The following is a 17,772-nucleotide window of genomic DNA, read 5'->3' on the forward strand; positions in this document are numbered from 1 at the left end:
TACTGCAAGCACACAACGTCTAGTAAACAAACGATCATAGATCTCCCGTAATTTCACTCTTCTGTTTAGACAGGACAAGAATTTATCAGATGGAATGGCTGCTGTAGAAGTGCTTTTCCTGAAATTAGATGAAGAATAGTGAAATAATGGCTCCATTATTTGTTCTAAATTTGCTAACATTTTTTCAGTCATAAGGTTACTAAAGTATAACTGGCTTATTAATAAGTATATCCTACTCCAAATGATAAAAATATACCCAAGATAAAAACAGATGTCCATGGTATTAGAATGGGTAAATAAGACAAAAGATTATTTGTAACCTATATTCAGAAAAAATTTCAGAGTATGAAATAAGGATACGAATATAGGAATAATTTTCACTACAGATTGTAGTTTATTATATTCTGGGAGATAAAGTCATTGTTTGGTTTACCACTTTGTGATCATGTGTGCAAATCCTGGTAATCATTAACTTCCTCAAATTTATGTCTTAAAACCTCATATATTCACCTTAAATAATTTACTTTATTAAGGCAATTTATCAAACTTTAACAGGATCATCCTATGCCAACGGTATGTATATTATGAAAATAAAACCTCACAAAGCTAAATAAATTCTCTTCCATATCTTAATGATTTCCAGAACGTGCTTAAAGAAGTCATCCTGATAGTGAGGGTGGTAGCTCATGAGCGATAGACAGTAGAAGTGTTGAGTTCATGTTTCCTTTTTTTTTGGTAAGATTTATTTATTTTACTTGAAAGTCAGAACTAGAGGGAGACACACAGAGAGAGATCCTCCATCCGATGGTCCACTCCCCAAATGGCTGCAGTGGCTGTAGCTGAGCTGATCTGAAGTCAGGACCCAGGAGCTTCATCCAGGTCTCCCACGTGAGTGCAGGGGCCCAAGCATTGGGCCATCGTCTGCTGCTTTCCCAGGCGCACTAGCAAGGAGCTGAATGGGAAGTGGAGCAGCCAGGACTTGAACCAGCATTCCTTTGGGATGCCAACACTACAGATGTCACCCTAATCCGCTGCACCAGCCGGCCCCAGAATTCTTCACCCAGCTACCTGTGGGTTACTCTTACATCTGCTGCTCCAGTTCATCTGCTTCTCTTGTAAATTCTGTGTTGTAGTCCCATGTAAATGTTCCCCAACACAAACGAGAGATAGGAATTTGGGTTGGATGCTAGCAGTCTACTCATACTAGTCTTTTGCTCTTTCTTACTTTTCTCCCAAGAAGCCCAGGGCCATTTTTTGCTTCCAGAAAAGGGATTTCAGGTAATGGAGAGCGGTTAGAGTAATACTGTGGGTGCCATTAGAAACCCTAATTCTGGAATTAAGAATCTGAGGGCTGGCAGGCGCCGCGGCTCACTAGGCTACTCCTCCGCCTAGCGGCGCCGGCACACGAGGTTCTAGTCCCGGTTGGGGCGCCGGTTCTGTCCCGGTTGCCCCTCTTCCAGGCCAGCTCTCTGCTGTGGCCAGGGAGTGCAGTGGAGGATGGCCCAAGTGCTTGGGCCCTGCACCCGTGGCGGCCATTGGAGGCAAAGGAAGACCTTTCTCTCTGCCTCTCTCTCACTGTCCACTCTGCCTGTCAAAAAAAAAAAAAAAAAAAAGAATCTGAGGGCAGTCCTTACTACAGTTCTTGCCACGAAGATCAAAATGAAAAAAATCACTTGTATAATCTGGGGGGTGAACCAGCACATGGGAGACCTCTCTCTCTACCTCTCTTTCAAATAAATCTTTAGACAAAAATGTTTATTTTGATGAAAGAATTTTTTTTTATAATTCACAAGTATAGCTAGGCAAAAGCATGTCAGTGGGAATGGCTGTCACAGGATGAGCTCCAAGGACAGTGTTGTAGACAGAATTCTGGCAAGGCTGAGTCAGGACGTCTGTTTCCATTAGGGGTTAAGCACTCACACAAGGGTATTCCAGAAAGTTCAAAGAAAAATAGTTAAAAGATGTTTATTTTGGTGCCAGCGCTGTGGCATAGCAGGTTAAAGCTGCTGCCTGCAGTGCCGGCATCCCATATGGACACTAGTTCAAGTCCTAGCTGCTCCACTTTGATCCAGCTCCCTGCTAATGTGCCTGGGAGGGCGGCAGAGGATGGCCCAAGCGCTTGGGCCCCTGCACCCATGTGGAAGACCCTAGAAGAAGCTCCTGGCTCCTGGATTTGGATCTGCTCAGCTCTGGCCCACTGGTGGCTATTTGGGGGGTGAACCAGCACATGGAAGACCTCTCTCTCTACCTCTCTAACTCTTTCAAATAAATCTTTAGACAAAAATGTTTATTTTGATGAAAAGATTTTTTTTTTAATTCTGCATAGTTTTTTTTAATGATATCCATGAAATTTTTGAAGAATCTTTGTATAATTAACCATCAGCAAATTGGTTAATTTGTGTTTCAGTTTTCCTCTCTAGTATTCTACAGTATAGGATCAAATTAGAATATTATCTGTAACCTGAGAATTTAGTGGCTGGAAACAGTAAGCCCTTATGGCTCAGTTACTGGGGCTGCAGTCATCTGAAGGCTTGGCTGCAGCTGACAGTCCCATCTCCAGGGTAGACCACTCACGTGGCAAGTGATGCTGGCTGTTGTTGGCAGGAGTTCCTCTCCGTGTAGGAAGGCTGTGCGTGTGGACTGACACGACTGACTTTCCCTGTAGTAATGATGCAGGCGTGCAGGCAGCAATGGCTGCTCCCACTTCCACCGCTGTGCCGTGTTCCACTGGTACAGAACAGCTTGTCTCATTGTGGGAGGACGACACAAGGGCATCCATAGCAGAAGGCAAGGTCGTCATGGCCATCTTTGACTAATAACAGATCTATAAACTCCGTGAGGTGCAGCAAAAGCTCAATATTTACAGACCTCATTGCCAGGGTATCAGCTAACCCATCGTCAGCAGCACGGTACAAGGTATGGAGTATCAACTTGTAGGACATGGCACACTTGAGAACCTCAAGCCTCAAAGGTAAAACTATCGTATTTAGCTCATTAGCTCTACAAGGAGGTAAAATTACCAAAGTATGTCTTTCGGAAGGAACGCTGGCAGAAGTCACACGACAGCACGCCTCTCTAGGTAGGACTTGCCCCAAGAAAAGTGGTAAATCCGGTGCACTTCCTGCAATGTACAAATCTTGCCTAGAGCCAGGTAGTGACAAAGCACCGAAAAAGAACAGTAATGGCTATCGTCAACCAAGACCTAGCTGCCGGAAATAAACTAGGTACGCGTAGTAGGTGGTTTGGCCCGGTCCTCCATCTCGTGATTGCATACTGGCGGGCAGGTATTCCGCTACAGGCGGTCTGATGCCGGAGCTAATGCTGACTTGCTGTATTACACGAACTGCACTGTTTTTGGCCTTGGCATCCTGCCATCTTCAACACGTCTCTGAAATCGGGATTTCGGCTCTCAGAAGCGTCAGATGCAATGGAGGAAACATTTCCGTGGTGCAGGCTGCTCCACTCAGATCTTGGAATCATTCTTTCCCCCTCCAACCCGTATCCAGCCTGTCCGTAAATGCTATTGGGTAGAAAGCAAGCAGAGTCATCTGGATTGTTGCACTAATTTTCTAACAGGGTCCTCTTTCTAAAAAATACTTAAAATCACTCTTCATCTGTGAAGCAGAACGGGCAAGCCCGTCTGCTGGTTCACTCCCCAGATCTCAATGGCAGCGGCCAGGCCAGAGCCACCAGCTGGAATGCAACCTCGCTGGTAGGAACTCAAGTACCCGAGCCATCTCCGCTCAGGCGAGTGGGATTCTGCCTCCCTAGGCCTGCTCCTCCCTAAGGGGAGTGCACCTGCTCCCGACTCGGCCTCAGAACGCGGCAGAGGTCGCGGGTTCTGGCGTCCACAGCAACCGTGACGCCGGAAAGCCTAGAGCAGCAACCAGCACGCGGTCACAAACTATCCGCACACGCACAGCCCTAGAAAATTCCGAACGCGGAACACATCAGGACGCCCACTCGTCCCCGACTGCGAGGACAACACCCAAATTGAAGCGATAAAACAGCAACACAGCGGCTGCCCAAAGGGCCGCACTTCCGGCATCCGCGGCGGTCACGTGACGGGCGCGACCCCGGCCCTGAGCGGCTTTGGTCCGGACGGGCTTTGCCCGGACTCTTTTAACAGCTGCTCCGCCCACCCCGGAAGTAGGGGCGGAGCCTCAAGCGTCGGAGCCCAGTGAGCGGAAGGGGCTGTTGGAGGCTTTAAGGCAGCTTTAAATTCCAGCTGTCTGGGGCGCCTGCCTCTTTTGGCTGGAGTCGGACTTCGGTTCCCGGATGGCTGTGGACGTGAAGTCTCGAGCTAAGCGTTATGAGAAACTGGACTTCCTCGGGGAGGGCCAGGTGAGGCTCTCGGGCGGGATGGAGAGCAGCGCGCGCACAGCCTTGCAGGGTTTTCCATGGACGCCCGAGGGCCTTGGCCGCTCGCTCTCCGTGGGGAGGCCGCCCGGACACAGCTGCCGCCCCGTTTTGTGCCCTGGAGGTTGGACCCCCACCCGGGAGCCCCCCGCTGCTTCCCGGCGGAGCGCGCTGGAGAGGGACGGGGCTGCCGAGCGCGGTGCAGGCCGCGGGGCCCGCGGGCTCCCCGCTGGCGCGAGCAGCAAGCGCCCGGGACTCAGTTCTCCCTGTTTCTCTTTCCAGTTTGCCACAGTTTACAAGGCCAGAGATAAGACCACCAACCAAATTGTCGCCATTAAGAAAGTGAGTCGCCGGCCGGGGGTGTCGTCTGCTCGCTCGGGGCGCTCCCCGAGTGCCTGTGCAGCGCCGGCGCGCACGCCCGGCGGGTTTCAGGCGCGCCGACGAGGAAGCCTGCGCCGCGTTGCTGGATGCGCTCGGGTTTGGGCCGCGGGGGCAGGCACTGCCCGCCTGCTGGGTCCGAGCAGGGTCTGCCGCCGGCGGGCTGTGGTTTCTGGGCACGGGTTGGCCAGGAGGGGCTTCAGCCGCGCCAGCGACGCTGACGGGGTGCGGAAGCCTGCGTCACAGCCAGCCGGCCTCTGCAGTGCCCGGTGCACGCTTGGGGTACCCGAGGCTGAGAGGAGTCCGGAGGCTTGTCGGGCTCACACAGCCGGCAAGGCTGAAGCTGGGGCGCGACCCCGCGTGTCGCTTCCCCGCTGCTGAATTCTGCAACCGCCAGGGCGGGGCTGTCTGTCTCACCTCTCTAAGGGCCTGTTAGTGGGGCAGGGGACCTCCGTGTTAACTTGTTCCAGCTGCTACTTTGTTTCTCCTTCAAAAGCCTTTAGGAGCGTCCATCATCAGGCTCTCTCTCTCCTGTTTCTCTCATGGCCGTGTTTCCAGCTTAGTGTTTTAGGACCCAGCCCTGCAGTCACTCCCTCGGAACGCCCTCAGCGCTGGTCCTTTCTACCCCTGACTGCATTCTGGCACTGATGATCCCCTGTGTCGTGGACGCAGATGTTCATTCCTTCATATATATAGTTTTTTTTTTTTTTTTTTTTTTTTTTTTTGACAGGCAGAGTGGGACAGTGAGAGAGAGACAGAGAAAGGTCTTCCTTTGCCGGTGGTTCACCCTCCAATGGCCGGTGCACCGCGCTGATCCGATGGCAGGAGCCAGGTGCTTCTCCTGGTCTCCCATGGGGTGCAGGGCCCAAGCACCTGGGCCATCCTCCACTGCACTCCCTGGCCACAGCAGAGAGCTGGCCTGGAAGAGGGGCAACCGGGACAGAATCTGGTGCCCCGACCGGGACTAGAACCCAGTGTGCCGGCGCCGCAAGGCGGAGGATTAGCCTAGTGAGCCTCAGCGCCGGCCTTGAAATCCTCTTAATCTGAGTTTGTCAGTTTAATTGTATTTACATACCTAGGACTATGTCTAGTACATTTGTAGTCACCAGTTAAAAATGTATTGGCTTAGCCGGCGCCATGGCTCACTAGGCTAATCCTCCACCTTGCGGCGCCGGCACACCGAGTTCTAGTCCTGGTCGGGGCGCCGGATTCTGTCCCGGTTGCCCCTCTTCCAGGCCAGCTCTCTGCTGTGGCCCGGGAGTGCAGTGGAGGATGGCCCAAGTGCTTGGGCCCTGCACCCCATGGGAGACCAGGATAAGTACCTGGCTCCTGGCTTTGGATCAGCGCGGTGCGCCGGCCGCGGCGGCCATTGGAGGGTGAACCAACGGAAAAGGAAGACCTTTCTCTCTGTCTCTCTCTCACTGTCCACTCTGCCTGTCAAAAAATAAAAATAAAAAAATAAAAAAAAATGTATTGGCTTAAGGTGAGCATTTGGCTCAGCAGTTACACGTCACCAGTTGGGATACCAGCATCCCAAATCGAAGTGCCTGGGTTCAGATCCCACCACTGTTTCCTATTTGAAAGGCAGAGTTACAGAGAAGCAGAGGCAGAGTGGGAGAGGTCTTCCATCCACTGGTTCACTACCCAAATGGCTGCAATGGCTGGAGCTGGGCTGGTCCAAAGCCAGGAGGCAGGAGCTTTTTCCGGGTCTCCCAGGTGGGTGCAGGGGCCCAACCACTTGGGCTGTCTTCTTCCACTGCTTTCCCAGGCCACAGCAGAGCGCTGGATCGTAACTGGAGCAGCCTGGTCTCAAACCAGCGCCCATATGGGATGCTGGCACTGCAGGCCACTCCTCCCCACCCCTACTGCTTCTAATCCAGCCTCCTGCTAGTGCTTATCTTGGGAGGCAGCAGATGATGGCTCAACTACTTGGGTCCCTGTCATCCATTGTAGGCATTGGGGAGTAAACCAGCAGATGGAAGATATGTCTCTCTATCTCTGTCTTTCAAATGAAATTTAAAAATGTGCTTGTCATTTATTGTTCTGTAGTCTGAAAGTTCATGTGTTTTCTTTTAAGATTTATTTATAAAAGGCTGTTGGGCATTTGAACAGTGAACCAACAAATAGAAGATCTCTCTCTGTCTCTCTTGCTCTGCCTTTCACATTAATAATAATATTTTAAAGGGTATATGGTGATTGTTACAGTTAACATCTTTCTGAATGCTTGTAAGATCATCTTTTCTTAGACTTGGTTTCTTAGATTGTCTCTGACCTGTGTTTTTCAGTTTGCTTGCTTTTTTTTTCTGCCTGATTTGTTGAAATTCTTTGTATTTTCTGGATATTGCTCTTTGTCAGAAGTATACATTGCAAATACCAGTCCAGTGTGTAGCCAGGCTTTTAGTTTATTTATGGTATCTTTTGAGACACTGATGTTAAAATTTAATTTGGTTGAATTTGTCATTTTTTTTTTCCTTTATAGGTTTCCTTTCTGTGTGCTTTCCTGCCCTCAGTTATTTGGTCCACATTTAAGCTTGAACAGATAAAGGAGACACTTATTTTCTTAATTCCATTATTTGAATGTGTAGTTCAGAAACATAAGGGACAAGAGTAGGTATTTGATTCTTCTATTGTTAATTTTGCCTTTTCAATTCATGACTCCTACTCCCTTTGTGTCTGCTAATACTAGCTACATATGAGTTGCTACATGTTTTTGCTGTGGCTAAATTTTTGAAATTTTATGGATTATGCATTGAGTATGAATAATTTAACACATTTTTAATGTGTTTGTTTTCCTCTACTAGATCAAACTGGGTCATAGATCAGAAGCCAAAGATGGTGAGTGTTTCATGTAATCTGACAGAACTAGAATGGTTTTATTCTCACTGAGGAAATGAGCACAGTATTACTAAGAGTGGTTTTGGTCAGAGCTTTTGCAGAAAATAAAGATAGACTCAGGGTGGGGAAAGGATATTTAATGATTTTCATCACTTGTTTGTTCATAGGAGCGTTCAGATCAAAAGCAGACTGCCTTGTCTGGTCTTCATTACTGTTTTAACTATTACACACACACACACACACACCCTTTTTTTTTTTTTTTTTTTTTTTTAAGATTTATTTATTTATTTGAAAGGCAGAGGAAGAGAGGTTTTCCATCCACTGGTTTACTCCCCAAACGGCCGCAATAGCCAGAGTTGTGCTGATCCGAAGCCAGCAGGGGCCCAAGGACAGCCATCTTCCACTGCTTCCCCAGACCGTAACAGAGAGCCGGATTGGGAGTGGAGCAGCTGGACTTGAACTGGCACCCATATGGGATGGCGGCACCACAGGCAGTGGCCTTACCCACTACACCACAGTGCCATCCCCAACCCATTGTTTTTTGATCTTAGAGCTTCTGATTACTTGAAAATTCAAGATATATCTTTGTTGAAGTACACAGGACTCACTGTGGAATGAACGTATAAGATTTCTTTATTTTTTCTTCCCAAGCCTTTTTAGTGCTAAGTCCTGTTTAATCTTCAGAATAATCCTTATAAAAAGACCTGTCATCGGCCAGCACTAGATCTTATTTTTAATTTTAAAGTTCTATGCTTATTTTGGAAGTGATTTTTTTAAATATTTTATTTGAACAGTAGAGCAAGAGAGAACAAGGATCTTCCATCCACTGTTTCTCTCCCTCAAAAGTCCCCAACGTCATAGCTGAAGCCAGGACCTGGAATTTCATCCGGGACTCCAACATGGGTGCCAGAGGCCCAAGTACTTAGGCCATTGTCCACTGCCTTCCCAGGTGCCTTGCTTAGCAGGGAGCTGGATTGGCAGCAGAGCAGCTAGGAGGACTCAGCTGGCAATCTGACATGGGATGCTAGAGTTGCAGGTGGTAAGCAGCCTGCTGTGCCACATCACCAGCCCCTGGAAGTGATACTGTATTACCACTCGTTTGCTTTTAGCACAAAGAATCAGCCTCTAATATCTGTAGGGCAAGAGATAGGAAGCTATTTACTTGCTACCTTTGTGGTACATGTATTTATGTTTTTAGACCAGTGACCTTTGGATCTGATATGCTATAGATAGAGTGGAAATTTACTCCACCATTTATGATAGTCTGTTAAGCTGTTTGAGAAATAAGGCAATATAAGAGAAAAATAGATTTGTTTAAAAATTTGCTGCTATAACTTTTTGGGGCCAGCGTTTGACCTAGCAGTTAAGATGCTGGTTGAGATGTCCACGTCTCACATTGGAGTTCCTGAGTTTGATTCTCAGCTCTGGCTCCTGATTTCAGCTTTCTGCTAATGCAAACCCTGGGAGGTAGTCGTGATGGGTTTCGTAATTAATTTCTACTACCCATATGGAAAACCTCAGTTGTGTTCCCAACCCAGGCTGTTGTGGGTATTTGGGGAATGAACCAGCAAATAGGAGCTCTTTCTTTCAAATTAAAAGAAATAAATAGCCTATGAGAGCCCCCCCTTTTTTTTTTATAAAATGTTCATTGCTATTTCCTGAGATGACTAACCTTTCCTAAAAAATATATTTGTGAGTGGGCTTGAGATACCAGAATTATTCTTTACCTTTTGCTTTGCTTTTTTGCATAGGTATAAACAGAACAGCCTTAAGAGAGATCAAATTATTACAGGAGCTAAGTCATCCAAATATAATTGGCGTGAGTATGATCTAACTAGTTTCTAGGGCTTAGGACCCTGCCTTTTCCAATCATGGAAATTGATTAAATTTGAAAAGTTGATTAACAGTCCAGCAAGATGAGTTGTTTGAGGTAAGCCTTGGAGAAGAAGCTTAAACGCAAGCAGTCTGAAAGTATTTTCTGTCCTAATTGTTCCTGCAGGCAGTAGCTTTAAAATTATACAGCTGATGAAATGCTGACATAGGTTGCTGTCAGGAATTCTGAAACCTGCATAACTGCAGCATAGTGATTAAGAGTGTCAGTCTGCATCCAGAACCTGCTTTCTGCCTGAGACCTGGCTTGTGACTCCGTGCTGTAGTCCCTATTTCATAGGGTTCTCGTAAGACCAGCTAATTGAATGCTGGTATCACCCGTCGTAGTGCCTGCCTTAGAGGATATGCTCGTTCGCTCCGTGACAGCTGCTGCTGTTTGGAGAGTTCTCTTGAGCACTGTGCTTGAATCCGGGACTGAGGTCAAGTTTGCTGTAATTCGTTTCTTAATTGAAACTCTCAAAAGCCAGAGGGAGAGCTTAATTATTTAGTGATTTTTTTTTAAGTTTAATATTTTTATGCTTGAATACACTAATTCCTCTTGTATTGTCCAAAAAAGAACAGTGTCATATTTAATAAAATATTATAAGGTCCACAGGGCAATACAGTATCTGAATTTCTAAACATTATCTCAATTGGCATGGTAGTTTCAAGTATTTAAGAACAATTTTAACTTTTTAAAAATATTTGTTTTGCAGCTCCTTGATGCTTTTGGACATAAATCTAATATTAGCCTTGTCTTTGATTTTATGGAAACTGATCTAGAGGTAAGATTAAGATTCTGAGAGAAATATTTTTCTTCCAGTTTATCAAAGGAAGAGAGCCTGAATTTTTTTTTTTTTTTTAAGAAATATGGACAGTGTGTGTTTATATATTTTAAAGATTTATTTATTTGAAAGGCAGAGTTACAGAGAGATAAGGAAAAAAGAGATTGATCTTCTATTCTCTGGTTAACTCTCCAAATGGCTACAACCACCAGGACTGGGCCAGGCTGAAGCCAGGATTCAGGAGCTTCCTCCAGGTCTCCCACTTGGGTACAGGGGCCCAAGGACTTATGCCATCTTCTGCTTTACCAGGCGCATTAGCAGGGAGCTAGATCAGAAGTGGAGCAGCTGGGACTTGAATTGGTGCCCATATGGGATGCCAGTGCTGCAGGCCATGCCTTTAACCCACTGTGCCACAGCGCCAGCCTGATAAAACACTGGTAGTCAAAATGCTTTATTTTGCTGGAATCTGGGTGTTCTGAAGTCAGAGGACACTGGGTTCTTTTTTTTTTTAAGACTTATTTGAAAGAGCAGCAGAGGGGCCAGCGCTGTGGCATAGCCGGTAAAGCCACCCCCACAGAGAGGGTGAGAGACAAAAGGTGGGAGAAAGACCTTCCATGTGCTGGTTCATTCCCCAGATAGCCAGGCCGCAGCTAGGAGCCAGATCTCCCACGTGAATAGCAGGCTGGATCGGAAGCACAGCAGTTGGGACTCTAGTTGTCACTCCAATACGAAGTGCTGATGTTGCAAGCAGTGGCTTAAACTGCTGTGCAAGCACCAACCCTTGAGTACTTTATTTATTCATTAAAAAAAATTTTTTTTTATTTATTTGAAAGAGAGGGAAGAGACAGAGATCTCTCTGCTGGTTCACTCCTCAGATGGCGACAGTGGCTGGCACTGTGCCAGGTAGAAGCCAGATGCCTAGAGCTGCTTCCAGTGTGGGGTCCACGTGTCTCCATGTGGCTGCAGTGACCCAAGCACTTATGCCATCTTCTGCCCTCCCAGGCACATTAGCAGGGAGCTGGATCAGAAGTAGAGCAGCCAGTGTTCATATGGGATCCCAGGTGGCAGCTTTTAACCTGCTACACCACACCACCAGCCCTGAGTACTTTACTTTTAATTGTTTAGTTATATTCTCTGTGTTAAACGCAAAGATCCAGATTTCACTGGCATTTCTGTCTGCCAAGTTCCCTATAGCTTATTGGTGTTATTTTTAGAGAAATGAGCATTAGGCTGTGGCATTTAGAGCTTTTTTACATGTTATCATAGATATTTTAAAAATGAGAAATATTTTTAAAATTCTCATTTTCATTTTTATTTGAAAGGCAGGCAGGGAGACAGACAGATGGACATAGAGATCCTTCATCTGCTGGTCCATTTCCTAAATGCCTTAATGTCAGGGCTGGGGCAGATCAAAATCAGGAGCCAGGAACTCAGTCTGTGGGAACTACGTACCGGAGGGAACACCTGTTGCCTCCCAGGGTGCACATTAGGCAGGAAGCTGGACTTGGAAGTTGGATTGGTACTCTAGCTAGGCACTTCAAAATGAAATACTCAAGTGTTTGGGTCCCTGCCACCCATATGGGAGGACCCGGATTGAGATCGGGGCTTCTGGCTTTGACCTGGCCCAGCTGTTAACAGTTATTTGGGGCATGAACTAGCACGTGGAAGATTGATTTCTCTCCTCTCTACCTCCCCACCCCAAATAAAAATGAAAACAAACAGATGTAACTTAAAAAGCAATAGCCATACCTGGGTCAGGTACCTATCTTTGGAGGACTCCAATGGGAGTCAGTTCTTTCTTAACCATGTGGACTGAGCTGGGAAGAGGTGGTTTTCCAGAGGAATGCTGCATGTTATGGGGGCAAGCAGAAACAGCAGGTGGTCACTACTTTCATGCCAGAGGGATTGAGATGAAGTGCTGCCTTTTTTCTTAAGCCAGAACGATTCTGACGGTGCTGCCTAAGAGGTGGGGGACCTCTCTTGAGATGCCTGTGTGGATACACTTACTCTACATCTATAAACTGTCTAATGTGGAATAAGGTACACCATTATATTGTATGCTTGCTTTACAGGTTATAATAAAGGATAGCAGTCTTGTGCTGACACCATCACATATAAAAGCCTACATGTTAATGACTCTTCAAGGGTTGGAATATTTACATCAGCACTGGATTCTACACAGGGTAAAGTTTTAATATTTCTTCTATATCTTAGTCAATTTTTATTTAGCCAGCTTAGTACTTACTGGTCTGAGTATGTGATTGGTTGAACACAATAGGTGTAGCTGGGCCACTTCATCCCACCCTCTTTCTCTGGACTCCCTTCAGCTATTGTAGTAGGTAGTGCTGGGGGCATCCCAACTACTGTATGAAATTTAGAACTACAAGAGATCTAACCCTTCATGTTTTTATAGACAGAGAACTAATTTGCTGAGTGACATAAGGTGTTCCCCACAAGGTCAGCAGATAACTGAGAACCTAGATCTTTTAGCTTTAAGTTCATAATTCTTTGTGCTATACTGTTATGGGGGAAAAACAGAGTATCTAGATTAACTTGTACAGTGCTAAAATCTAAAATGCCTTTTAAAAAGTAACATTTCTAATTCTAGAATTGTCTGAATTTTGAAATAAAATTTATTACATGAGTTGTTTTCAGGAATATTCAGTTATGGAACAAGATTGATAATTTAGCTAAGTAGATATTCTTAGGCATCATTTAGATAACTAACCAATAATATATATTTTTGAACTACTAATTCTCAAATTTGAATCCCTTTTATTTGCTGATATCATTAGTGTAGATTTTGAAGAATATTTTTCAATGTTTATAAATGTATAACTTTTTTTTTATTATTAGATAGGCAGAGTTAGACAGTGAGAGAGAGAGAGAGAGACAGGTCTTCCTTCCGTTAGTTTACCCCCTAAATGGCCACTATGGCCAGTGTGCTGCGCCAATCCAAAGCCAGGAGCCGGGTGCCTCTTCCTGGTCTCCCATGTGGGCGCAGGCGCCCAAGCACGTGGGTCATCCTCCACTGCCCTCCTGGGCCACAGCAGAGAGCTGGACTGGAAGAGGAGCAACTGGGACTAGAACCCGGCGCCCATATGGGATGCCAGCGCAGCAGGCAGAGGATTAACCAAGTGAGCCATGGCGCCAGCCCCATAAATGTATAACATTTTTAAGTACTAAAGTTTGTATTAATAGGAGCAAGCATTAAGGGATGGTTAGTATGAGTTAGTCGTTGCACTAGCCTCTTACAGAAAGTATTACATTAAGTCCTCACAGCAATCCCATGGAGTAGGTTAGTTAATGCTTGGTGAAACTTAGTTCCTTACCAGGGTCTCACTATGTAATATAACCAGTCTTACTTTGTTTTGATATTATTTTACATTTGTAAAAAAAAAAAGTATGATTGCTTAATTGGGGGTGTTGGGGGTGTTATCTTGTTTTTACTAAATTTAAAGTCAACTAAAACATATCACTGTGATATTCTCCCCAACCTTGTTTGTTTGCTTAAAACTTCTGTGATACAGGATCTGAAACCAAACAACTTGTTGCTAGATGAAAATGGCGTTCTAAAACTGGCAGATTTTGGCCTGGCCAAATCATTTGGGAGCCCCAACAGAGCTTACACACATCAGGTTGTAACCAGGTAAGACAACCTGAAGTAACCGAAAGCTTAGGTTGTGCAGGAGGAGGATGATAAACGAGCATCAGCTGGCCTCTCTGAGACGCCTGGGCAGAGCTCGGGAATCAGCGTGTCTGAAAAATACAGCCCGTTTTTTTGTTATGTGTAAAAAGCGAAAAAACAGCCCTTCTTTCAAACAGTTGGATTAGTCAGTCCTCTGATATCTACCTGGTAATGAGAATAATTCTCAGTTTAGATAAGTGGTGCTTCAGTGGTTAATTACCTAATCGCACTGATTTATTGGCCCTATATTTATCATATTGGTCAGTCTAGAGTCCATATCCTTATGTATGAAGGGCATTTAAAGCACTACATTGATATTTGAATTGTTCATTTTGTTAGTAATTATGTTTTCTGTTTATACTTCTAAGGTACAAATAAAAACATGATCTTATACAGATTAGGATAAGAGGTTTTATAATTCTTGTCAGAATGACATTTATTAATTTCAAAGATTATTTTTAAGGCTCTGAGGTCTTCACATGCTCTGTTCTTTTAAACTAGTCCATCACCTTCCGACTATATCTCATTTAGTGTCGGTCAGCTGAGCCATGAGTAGGGAGTAGGAGATGAGTTGTTGATACAGTTGTAGGAAAGATTAAGTCCATCATTAGGGAGCTTTTACAGATACCCACATGCAACAGAATAACACATTGGTGCTTTCTAATTTACCAATTTTCTCATATTTTTCTCTTGAAAATTAAATGCTAAAAACAGGTCAAGTTAAAATGAGTTTGCTATGAGGGGCTGGTGTTGTGGCTGCCTCTTGTGAGGCCAGTTAGGCTGCCACTTGCGAGGCCAGTATTTCCCACCAGAGTACTGGTTTGAGCTCAGCTGTTCTGCTTTTGATTCAGCTCTGTGCTTGTACCTGGGAAAGCAGTGAAAACTTGCCCAAGGGTTTGGGCCCCTGGCATCCATGTGGGAGACTAGGGTGAGTTCCTGGCTCCTGGCTTCAGCCCGGCCCCAACTTGGCTGTCAGAGCCAGTTGAGGAGTGAACCAGAGGATCGAAGATCTCCCTATTTCTCTGTCTCTCCTCTGTTGCTTTGCCTTTAAATGAATAAAAAGTAGTTTTTTTTAAAAATGAATTCTCTGAGAATAGACAGTTGGATTCAGCTGCAAGAACATGATTGACAACCTTGACAAGAGCAGTTTGGGTGGAGTGGTGAAGATGAAATCCTGGTAAAAAGTGTTCAAGAGGGGCAGGCTTTGGCATAGTACGTAGGCCGTCACTTGGAACAGCTGCATCCCACTTCAGAGTGGCTGGTTCAAGTCCCGACTTTCCTGCTTCCAGTCCAGCTTCCTGCTAATGCGCATCCTGGGAGCAGCAGATATGGCCAAAGTGCTTGGTCTCTGCTGCCCACTTCGGAGACCTGGATTGTGGTTGCATTTTGGGCTCCTGGCTTTGGCCAGGACCAACCCTGTCACAGGCATTTCAGGGGTGAACCAGGGGAAAGAAAGTATCTCCCCGCCCCTTCCTTTCAATTAAAGTAAAGATAAGTTAAAAAATCTTTTTGAGTGTTTAAGAGAGGAGGAATTGAAGATAATAACAACTCTTTGAATAACCAGAAAATGAGGAGGTAGCCATTAGGGGAAGGATAGTGCAGATAAGTTTACAGCTGTGTAAGTAATGATATGCGTATGTATTAATGGGAGAGGGCCAGTAGAAAACTGATGGAGGAGTTGGAGGAGACAGCAGAGCAATAGCCTTGACAGGAGAATGTGGTCTCTAGTGCTCAAGGTAAAAGATCGGCTTTTTTTCTTTTGAGATTTATTCATATATTTGAGAGTTACAGAGAAGGAGAGGCAGAGAGAAAGGTCAGTTTTCCATCCACTGGTTCACTCCCCAATTGGCCGCAGTGGCCCAGAGCTGTGCCTATCTGAAGCCGGGAGCCAGGAGCTTCTCCCAGGTCTTCCATGTGGGTGCAGGGGTCCAAGGACTTGGGCCATCTTGTACTGCTTTCCCAGGCCATAGCAGAGAGCTGGATCAGAAGTGGAGCAGCCGAGACTCGAACCAGCGTCCGTATGGGATGCCAGCACTGCAGGTGGCAGCTTTACCCATTACGCCTCAGCACCAGCCCCAAAGATTGGCTTTTATTTATTTATTATTTTATTTTTTGACAGGCAGAGTGGACAGTGAGAGAGAGAGACAGAGAGAAAGGTCTTCCTTTGCCGTTGGTTCACCCTCCAATGGCCGCCGCGGCTGGCGCACCGCGCTGATCCGATGGCAGGAGCCAGGTACTTCTCCTGGTCTCCCATGGGGTGCAGGGCCCAAGTACTTGGACCATCCTCCACTGCACTCCTGGGCCACAGCAGAGAGCTGGCCTGGAAGAGGGGCAACCGGGACAGAATCCGGCACCCTGAGTGCCGGTGCCGCAAGGTGGAGGATTAGCCTATTGAGCCGTGGCGCCGGGCTAAAGATTGGCTTTTAAAAAGGTGAAGTTAGTTCATCCCTAAGAAATGCGCTACTTGTTCCTTCCTTCTAAAGTGACTGTATTTCCTTTTGTTCTTTAGGTGGTATCGGGCTCCCGAGTTACTGTTTGGAGCTAGGATGTATGGTGTGGGTGTGGACATGTGGGCTGTAGGCTGTATATTAGCTGAGCTGCTTCTGAGGGTAAGTCTTATACTAATGTACGTAATTTAGTAGCATTAAAGTTATTCTCATAATTTTTGTCACAGTTATCTTCTGCCCACTATCCTTACAATAAAAAGCCTACAAACAGGCCAATTTTTCTAAAAGCCTCCCCCAAAATACAACCTTTTTTATTAAAATGTTAAAGTGAGATGGGAAGACTTCCCTTTAGGAAGTAGGGTTTTATGGTAGGTAATTATACTTCAGAACATAGGCAGTAGCTTGTCACGGCATCTCTGTAGTCACTGCATGTGTGAGGAGGGACTTGTGTCCTGCTGGGAGACTTTGTGGTTACTTCTGAGATAGGTGGTACCAGCCATTGCAGCAGCCAGTCTGTGTGACTTTTTCTTTTTTTTTTTTTTTTTTTTTTTTTTGACAGGCAGAGTGGACAGTGAGAGAGAGAGACAGAGAAAGGTCTTCCTTTGCCGTTGGTTCACCCTCCAATGGCCGCCGCTGCAGCCGGCGCACCGCGCTGATCCGATGGCAGGAGCCAGGATCCAGGTGCTTTTCCTGGTCTCTCATGGGGTGCAGGGCCCAAGCACCTGGGCCATCCTCCACTGCACTCCCTGGCCATAGCAGAGAGCTGGCCTGGAAGAGGGGCAACCGGGACAGAATCCGGCGCCCCGACCGGGACTAGAACCCGGTGTGCCGGCGCCGCAAGGTGGAGGATTAGCCTATTGAGCCACGGCGCCGGCCCAGTCTGTGTGACTTTAAACATCGTGTGAGACCACCAGGTGTGTTCAGACAGCAGACATACTGGGACCGCAGCATTTCTCTGACTGAGACCGTGAATAATAACATTCCCCTTTCCTGCCCTCATTGGAGAAAAAGATAATGACTTGGCACCTTCTCTTTAGTTACAAAGCTTAGATCTCCAGGAAGACTGGGCCTCCTGGGAAATCAAAGCAAAGGGATTTGGGGGGATCCTTCTGAAGTTAGGAGTGTTTCCTCATTGCATTCCAACCCCACTCTCCCTCTCCTTAGCCGTATGTACTGAAAGACTGGATACCAAAGAGAAAAGTTACACTGTTACTGTTAAAAAGTCTAAAGATGTGAATTCTCTTCATCATTTTGAGAAGCTTGCCCCAGTGGACAAAATTCTACATTTAGAACTGAAGATGGGGGCTGGCGCTGTGGCATAGAAGGTTAAGCCTCCACCTGCAGTGCTGGCATCCCATATGGATGCCAGTTCTAGTCCCAGCTGCTTCACTTCTGATCCAGCTCTCTGCTA

The 17,772-nt window shown here is 46.2% G+C and overlaps 1 protein-coding gene across 4 annotated transcripts in view; it reads left to right on the forward strand.

The window, feature by feature from the left end:
• The first annotated feature begins 1,602 nt into the window (after nt 1-1,602).
• CDK7 (cyclin dependent kinase 7) overlaps nt 1,603-17,772 on the forward strand; it is a 30,161-nt gene continuing 13,991 nt past the window's right edge. The window contains exons 1-9 of one of the 4 annotated variants that reach the window (XM_070056819.1): nt 4,133-4,344; nt 4,642-4,701; nt 7,217-7,344; nt 7,539-7,572; nt 9,324-9,391; nt 10,158-10,226; nt 12,299-12,409; nt 13,757-13,875; nt 16,424-16,523. In XM_070056819.1, the coding sequence (XP_069912920.1) occupies nt 10,209-10,226; nt 12,299-12,409; nt 13,757-13,875; nt 16,424-16,523 (348 nt within the window). In that variant the 5' untranslated portion in view covers nt 4,133-4,344; nt 4,642-4,701; nt 7,217-7,344; ... (1 more) ...; nt 9,324-9,391; nt 10,158-10,208. Of the gene's footprint in view, nt 4,345-4,641; nt 4,702-7,216; nt 7,345-7,538; nt 7,573-9,323; nt 9,392-10,157; nt 10,227-12,298; nt 12,410-13,756; nt 13,876-16,423; nt 16,524-17,772 lie in introns of all 4 variants that reach the window. The other 3 variants (XM_002714073.5, XM_017344767.3, XM_017344768.3) reach the window with 3 other exon arrangements.

This window comes from Oryctolagus cuniculus, chromosome 14 (genome assembly GCF_964237555.1).
Source record: "Oryctolagus cuniculus chromosome 14, mOryCun1.1, whole genome shotgun sequence".
Taxonomy (NCBI): domain Eukaryota; kingdom Metazoa; phylum Chordata; class Mammalia; order Lagomorpha; family Leporidae; genus Oryctolagus; species Oryctolagus cuniculus.